Source organism: Dreissena polymorpha, chromosome 10 (assembly GCF_020536995.1).
Source record: "Dreissena polymorpha isolate Duluth1 chromosome 10, UMN_Dpol_1.0, whole genome shotgun sequence".
In the NCBI taxonomy this organism is placed as follows: Eukaryota; Metazoa; Mollusca; class Bivalvia; order Myida; family Dreissenidae; genus Dreissena; species Dreissena polymorpha.
In genome coordinates, this window is record NC_068364.1 from 19897765 (window position 1) to 19906320 (window position 8556).

The 8556-nt window shown below is 34.9% G+C and overlaps 1 protein-coding gene across 1 annotated transcript; it reads left to right on the forward strand.

The window, feature by feature from the left end:
* Positions 1-349: 349 nt before the first annotated feature.
* LOC127848276 (neurogenic locus Notch protein-like) lies at positions 350-3667 on the forward strand. Its single transcript, XM_052380647.1, has 4 exons — positions 350-1029; positions 1706-1841; positions 1971-2023; positions 2657-3667. Exons 1-4 carry the CDS (start codon positions 678-680, stop codon positions 2764-2766), a joined length of 651 nt encoding a protein of 216 aa, XP_052236607.1. The 5' UTR covers positions 350-677; the 3' UTR covers positions 2767-3667.
* The last annotated feature ends 4889 nt before the right edge of the window (positions 3668-8556 follow it).

Below are 8556 nucleotides of genomic sequence, written 5' to 3' on the forward strand. Positions count from 1 at the left end.
CGTGTTCCGATAAGTGTACTTACTGCTTAGGGACGAGATGCGTAAGCTGCATTGATGGTTACTATCCCAGAGGTAAGGGTTGTGTGCAGTGTATAAGCCTAAACTGCAGGACATGTGACACGAGTGATGTGTGTACATCATGTAAGTCAGGATACTTTGGTGCATCATGTGCTAATCCCTGTGGAAATGGGTGCATCAATAGTACATGTGATAGGAACACAGCTCAGTGTCAGTGTACAGACGGGTTCTATTCAGCGTATTGTAATCAGGCTTGTGCAGCTAAGTGTCAGGATGTGTGTGATAAAACAAGTGGCGTGTGCCGGTGTCAACCCGGATTGTATGGACAACATTGTCACAGCAATTGTTGGAGTCGGTGTGCGGAATGCACAAACTCAACGTCCTGCTCTGTGTGTCAAGCTGGAAAATATGGACCAACATGCAATATTGATTGTAACCCAGTCTGCAGCGATGGATCGTGCGACATACATACTGGTCTGTGTACGAAATCATGCCCTGTCAACTGTAATGATTGTGTGGATGGAGACAATTGCACGAGTTGTGTCAGCGGATATTATGGGACAAAGTGTGAAAAGCCGTGTCCTTTACATTGTCTAGATAATATATGTGGTAAAACAAATGGTCATTGCCACGACTGTATTCATGGATACTCTGGAGTGATGTGCCACGTTTCTCTATGTCCTTATAATTGTTTGAGTTGTATCGGCTTTCAGTGCAATTCCACAGGTAGTAAATGTACTAGTGAAGGTTTGTGCATTAACGGATGTGTAACAGACTTCATAGGACCGTCATGTGAAAGAACGTGCCCCACACACTGTGCACCTGTGCTGAATGGTAGCAGGTGCTCTAGCGACGGAGTATGTTACAATGGATGTGTGCTTCATTATTACGGCAGTTGGTGTGAGAACGCGTGTCCAGCACAGTGTCTATCGGTTGGTACCGAAAACAGATGCGTTGACAATGGTACATGTAGAGAAGGCTGTATTGCAGGGTACTCGGGAGAAAGATGCGGTAGGATTAAACAAATTGATATTATACATTGATCGTGAATTAATATTGTATGGTCCCGTTTAAAAATGGATGTATAATAGCTCGATAATTTCGACATAAAACTAGATAATAATAGATGTCAGCTTAATACCATGACTGAAATAGATTTCAATATTGATCCTTAAATTGAAAACTTTGTTAAACATGGCCAAATTAATAGCACGTCGGCTCTCTAACTCAAGCAGTTTTAATGGAATTATCATGACACTTGTTGATAAGAGTAGTACTCATTATATCTCGTCCAGGTTGGATCATTGGCTAGAACGCCTAGAGCACTTCTGAATTATTACCAATGAATTAAAACATGGCCAAGTTAGAAATGTTTGCTCTCTTACTATTGCGTTACCATTATATCTAACCCACAATCAATAAATAGCAAGATCGTTGAAAAACTTCTGAATAATGTCCCTTAATTAAACAGAATGCGCTATCTACAATCGATTTCTTTTAATGATAATATCATTGACGTTCGCATCGATTTATATGGTCATTTATTCTCGAGCACGTTTGATAACGTACCAGATCGCCTGAAGTAGTTATGAATGATAGTCATTGCATTACCAAACAATTATACCATTTTAAGAAGCCGAAGAAGTTTTTATTCTGATATTTCTTAAACGCATGCTTTTTTCAATAGAGCACCGGGCTGACGCATTCCTCCGGGAAGACAGTAAATCTGCCAGTACAGCAGGAATGGTGGCTGGTTCGTTTTTTGGTGGGGTGGCCCTTACAATTGCATGTGGGGTGATCGCGCTCGTAGTGTGGATGAAAAGGTATAATGTGTTTTAATATTTACTTGTGAACATATTGCAATTATACAATACTTGTTCTGTCGGATTTTTAGCACAGTTTTCACTCATTTTATTATAAATATGAGATATATGCATTAACATTAATTTCAGGAAGAAACCTACACCTGCCAATGAATATTATAATACACAGACTTTTGGAGCCGGTAAGATATATACAAATAAATGTTAAAGTTTGAGAGGTAGTCATTTTGTCATTTGGTGTTTAATTTATTTAAATTTGTATAAACATGACAAGACTTCATTTTTACGGAAATGCTAATAAATATAAAAAAAATATCGCAAACACTCAAAACTGTGATAATTTGGGATGACAACGTTTTACCTAGAAATGTATAACGATCTTTATTGCACTCAACATATGAAAGAAAAATGGTCATTAATTCAAATTTATTATATAATTTGTTATCTAACTTTACTTAAAATGGTTTCCGAGCATTATTTATTTGCAATCACATAGGAATATACCTGCGGTATATTTGAGCCAGACGTCAAGTATCATTGTCCAATTGTTCTATACAAAAAATTTCAATTTTGGTGATATAAGTGTTATTCGTGGTGTTATTTGTTTTATCTATCGGATAAAAAATAAATAAATTCCTATTTCTATCATCGAAGCTAGATATTTAGTATGTAATTAATAAAGTTATAAGATCCCATGTCATGCAATTAAAACTGGACACTAATTTTGTATGTTTAAGAGCAAGCAGTTGATCATTTTCGATAGACAAACTATAAAAGCAACTTATCATTTTTGAACACGCGCTTTCCGTTTATAGGCAATGAAGCTTCAAAGCCTGACCAACCAAAATCAGATGCCGAGTCCAATTACACATCTTTGGGTGGCAATCAGGAAGAAAGACATACGTATTCCAGTCTGGACCAATAATATTCGTGGAGAACGTTACTGTGTTAGTGTCATCCTAAAATCGACATTGTTTTTTTTAACAATACAGTTGCATATCGACAAAATAACAAAACGGATACATGTATGAGTTTCATGTTCAAAGAATTTTACAATTACACAATTTATCGTTTCAATTCAAAATGTGACTCTGGTAAAGCTATTGATAAATATACAAAAACTATATTTTACTCATCGTTTACGGCCGATACTATTGTGAAAATGTTACACAATTCATGCCATACTTATGCCTTTAAGATAAAGAATGCATGTATGTTCTTCTTGACTATGAATGTTCCAATTTTTGACTACATATCGCAAAGGCATAAATTGTTCCAATGTTTGTTTAAGTTAATGCTATGAATATGATAATGATAATTTATATGTGTTTTAGTACGTATGTTAGGGAATATTATAACATATTTCTACTTGTTTAGAGTTATAATTTTTGTTTGGGGCTTATCCAAGAGGCAAATAAACTTAATTTGCATTGTCCATGTAACAAAAACTTACTGAACAACACAGAACTGAACTATCTACAAAAATACAACTCCAAAGACATCATCAAGGAATCAAATTCACCATACACAAGCCATTTATTTAAGACAATGGACCGATTGCTTACACCAGAGAGGACTATACAGATGAAAACACAATAATATACAAACACAATTATATTTAATTGACTTGATACATAAACCGAAATTGCAATTTGCTGAAACATTTAACAATTTAATTCCAATTAAATTAAAAGGTAGTTTCTTGCTACGTTGTACTTGGTATATTGTAAGCAAACATTCTCGAACTGAGTAGGGCAATGTTTTATACACTCGTCGTTGTAGTGGTAATGGCAAACATCTATCACTTCATTTCACTAACATTTCATTTCGCTCGTAGCTGGTTTATTAAAAATATATTTTGTTACTAAATAAGTGCTGATATTGACTCAGCGGATCGCATTTGATGTAAATATCAATATTCATATTTAAACTTTGATTACAACTCTAACGAACGATACTCATTATAACTATTTATTTTTTTAAAGTGTATATCAAAAGAATAAGTCGTACTATAATAATCATTATCATTATTGTATAAATACATGAATTTTATACAAGCGAATATAAAGAATAAAAAACTATCATTAAAAATATGATTTTTTATTTCGTTTTCCACCATGTTCGTGTTGGAAATATATTTTATAATTTATATACTGTATATACATAAAAATTATTAATGAAACTATAATGTATATAATTGCGTTATCTTTTGTTTGCATCACGAAACTTAAGTCTTGATAGAAGATTATTTTCTCACGAGCATGAAACTAATGAAACATTTAAAAGCTGTCCCATATCGCCCTGGTAATTTATATGAATGGGAACAAATAGCACCATGCTTCCAAGAAAACACAGCACATCAACGTAGCTCATAACCATCAATGTTGTCAATGGTTTTTGATATAACCTTCCTATGTTAACAAAACATATCCGTAAAAACAGCTCTTCTAATGCAAACGTTTAATATTTCGTCAGAAACGGATCGAGATGGCAACTTTGAGTTGTATAGGTCGTAATATGAGATCATTTTCTACCTGGCTGATTTTGAATCGTTCAAATACAAAGCTCATGCACGGATAGACCGCGTGTCTGAATGGCAACTACGTGCAAAAAGATATGTTACTATTATTGCTATTTTTTCGAATTTGGTAGTGCATTCTGATAAACAAAATCGCAAAATCAGTGTAGATGTTTAATTTAAAAAAGACCTGTACTATAAGATGATTGGCGGCTGTTGGATCGTTTTCACTAATACCAGCTCGTAACGCAAGTGGAGAAAATGTATTTAACATGTATCACAATTGCACATTTTCAGAATTTAACACGTTCTTTCATTTTATATCATATGTTAAAAAAGAAATTTAGAAATAATATATGTAAGCGAGAGATTGGATAGCTACACACGAATTCCATGGACGAGTTTTATAAATCATGGTATGAATGAACAACGAGTGTCCGTTCTTTGTTATCACATGCTTTTAAAGAAGCAAAGAAACTCAATAATTAAGTTACCGTTTTGGTGAAATCCTTAAAGATGCAAATGAAGCGTAACGTCCCTTCACGTTTAAGCGTCATTTCAATAAACTAGACTTACGCAATTTGTCCGTCTTGCTAAAAGTAGCCAATTAGACTCTCAATGGATATATTGAATCTAAAACAAAGATTAGCATGTGATAAAACTGACATATTAACCAATATTGTTTTATTAAACATTGCTGTAATTTGTATCAAATTGTTGTATAGGCCCAACCAAATAACACGTGTACTTTATAAAAACGTTAACGCATCCTTTTCCCGAAATGGTTGAACAACCAACTGGCTTTTATCATAATGGGTTTTCGATGACAAAATAGTTTTACGTTATGTTATTGTGTGACCTTGTTATTTAGAGTGATATTGCTAGTTAACATATTTTTCATCAAATGGTAGATCCATTGGAAAAGAATATTAACCAATTATTTTAGTCCACCAAACAAATGTGTACGAAATATGTCTAGTTATTATCGATAAATTATCAAACAGCTCATTCTTCGTAAAAGGGCCACTGAATTTGCAAACACCTACACTCAGTTTAACATTTGTAATACTTTTTTCAGGAAAACATGCTTCCATCTTATTGTTTTTACTATGTGTTTTGTTTTTTATGTAAATAATATATACATACGAACAATTACTAGCACGTGCTTTGTCTTGTATAACAATTTACTAACTGTCCATATCCAACTAATGCATACAGTCAATTACTATTTGTTAGTGCGTTCTATGCTAATTATATGTTAAATTTACCTGTTATAAACTATAACTTATGTATACATTCCTTACATATACGGAAATTTATTTTTTCATATTATCGAATATTCCTTTAAAATCTTTATTTAACTTTCCGTTCTTTGCCTTAATTATTTTCTATACACATCCTGCATTTAAATACCCCAACATTGTTTTTGTGCAAGAAGTTGTATTTGTTTAATTCCCTCAATGTCAGTTTATATTATACTCGTTAATACAAGCGAATGGGATTATTACTGGTAATTCGGTATTAACAATACATACTTATTTACAGTATTATTAACAGAGGCAGTAGACCACATTGATAAATATTAAAAATGGAGTGAGTGTTTAGTTGCTATCAATGAATAGACTTTTGTTATAAATATTGAATATCGACATTTAACAGAGCATGCGTATTTGCCAAGTTAACTAATTGAACTATGCTATTGACATTTAGATGAGTGGCGCATTAATCAATACACTAATTTTACAGTTAGACAAAGATCTCTGGAGAAACATATAACCCGTCCTATTAAGAAATCAGGTTACTTTTACATTGAAAGAAAGAATGTCAACACCTAACGCAATACATGACAAGACGGACGCCATTGGGGTTAAATATTCGTCGAAAATAAGTAATTGCAGACAAAAAAACATAGTAATAAAACACCAGTTTTGTATCATTTGAAACATGCCCAACGATTTAATACGATGTACCTCCATAACGTATTATAAGAACTGACAGGAGCACAATTACACGTTATATTAATTTGTGAGATAATCGTGGTATGTGGACATAAGCTTAACATTAATCCCCGCAACTTCGATATGGGGAGACGTTTCTAAATGATGTTTCACGGTGTGTAATCATGCCTTACTATTTGAACCTATAGTTAACAATATAACGCATTTGATCATATGTGCTATAGAAAAGTTCGAAAACGTTTAAACAGTGCCTAAGATTATATATGATTACCTAAACATACCAAATTATCTCATAAATATGATCGGACTATTCATAATATATCTCGATCACATACATAACATGAATCGTCAAAGCAGAAACCTACAAACATTTCATTTGTTTATAAATCAGTATTCGGAGCATTCTGTTAAACTGATCAAGTAATGTCTTATTCAGAAATTTTATCTTATACATTACCATAAATTAATGTTCATCTGAAGTCCAGTACAAAAACATAAACCTAAACTCAACGGACACACAGACAAACGCATCTAAACATCCACCCACACACAGAGGGTAAACCTTAAGTCCTCTCTGATCACAGACCAGTAGGGGAACAATAATAACTTTGTTTATAATTTTCAATAAGGCAACATTGTTTACAAAGATGTGCTGCAGTCCAGTCCATGAGTTCAGTCCACGAGTCCAGTCCATGAGTCCAGTCCACGAGTCCAGTCCAGTCCATGAGTCCAGTCCAGGTTTTCTAGACTGCCGTTTGCTCTGGAACCGCGTGTCATTTATTTCAGGTTAAATATGACTGTTGAACTTTGACATTATTATTGGTTTAATTTCCACTGGAAACGCGATTCATTAATTTCATGTGAAATAACACTGTTTAACTTTGGGATTATTATGGCCTCAGTCAAACTGATTGTAAAGCACTTTTCACAAAATTAATTATTTTAATAATAACCAAGTATAATGCATTAATTGAACACACACATGTATTAATTTTTTTGCAGTCACCCATCGTAACGTCGCGGCGGTAGGCGATTGTTTCGCTGAGACCGTCGTGGTCGGGAAGGCGTTGTACTGCGATAAATATCTGTTGCGGCCTGGACATCTGCTTGAACTGGTTGAAATGTGATGCGTCCCGGCGAAAGAGTTTTCCTTGATGTTCAACCGTTATTATAGAACCGCTCTTTTTAATGACCTTGCCAGGCGTAGAATTAAATGGCAAATCCAGTTTATCATATGGCGTTTTTTTTTGTCTCACTAAGACTTTATCGCCTTAGTTGATTTGTGACGTTTTTGATTTTTGTTTGATATCTGCATTTCGTTTTTGATTGCATTTGGAAGTGAGTCCCTTTTTTGACATGTTCGTCGTTTTCTCGTACTCTGAATATCGGAATTATAGTTTTAATTTATATCCTTCCAAACATGATTTCTGCTGATGAGCGGCCTGTGCTAGGATGTGGTGAGCTACGGTAATTCAAAAGAAAGTTGCTAAGACCTTGTCAGATCTGTATTCCTTCCGTACCAGTCGTTTTCAAGGCTTTCACAAGAGGCTTCATGAACGCTTCAACTAGACTGTTGGCTTGTGGATGCAACGGCGTTACTCTGCGATGTTGAAATCCGTATGTTCGTAAATTCTTTGAAATTTTGACTGTTAAAGGGTGCTCCGTTGTCCGACTGATATCTCGAATGGAGAAAATATTCGCTATGCTGGGGATTCCAAGCATAGTAAAGTGCTGATACATTTCTGATAAGTTCGACGACTGGGAACCGGCAGTCATCACATATAACTACCATTGCGTAATCGCCAGTCGTCAAAGGACCGCAAAAATCAATTGATGCTTCATCCCATGGTCCCTTGGGTGGCGGGCTTGATTTTACTGGTTCATAGTTATTGTGCGGAGACGCTGACAGGCACGGGATAGTTTTACATACGTCCTTGATGAGTTTATCCATATATGGAAACCAGCACGTGAATCACGGAGTACGAAAAAGTTTTCATTAATCTTCACTGTGGTTAGTTTATCAGACACAGTCTTGTACCGTTGAAAGACGGGATTGTTTTGCGTCGATTGTTTATGCAAAGCGTTGTTTGCTAATGCATCAAAGACAGACCGTAATATTTCATCTCTGCTAATACCTCAGTCACAAATAGAGACCGATCGCCGTCCGATCAGCGGCCGACGTCTTTTTCCGCTCATCGGGCTGGCGACCGGGCGATGATCGCACGGGCATCGGGTCATT

Excerpts from the sequence above, each read along its gene's own strand:
- LOC127848276 (XM_052380647.1), top strand. The coding sequence starts at position 678 with ATGTGCCACGTTTCTCTATGTCCTTATAATTGTTTGAGTTGTATCGGC. Across the intron at positions 1,030-1,705 it reads GTACTCGGGAGAAAGATGCG|AGCACCGGGCTGACGCATTC; the intron begins GTAGGATTAAAC and ends TTTTTTCAATAG. Across the intron at positions 2,024-2,656 it reads TACACAGACTTTTGGAGCCG|GCAATGAAGCTTCAAAGCCT; the intron begins GTAAGATATATA and ends TTCCGTTTATAG.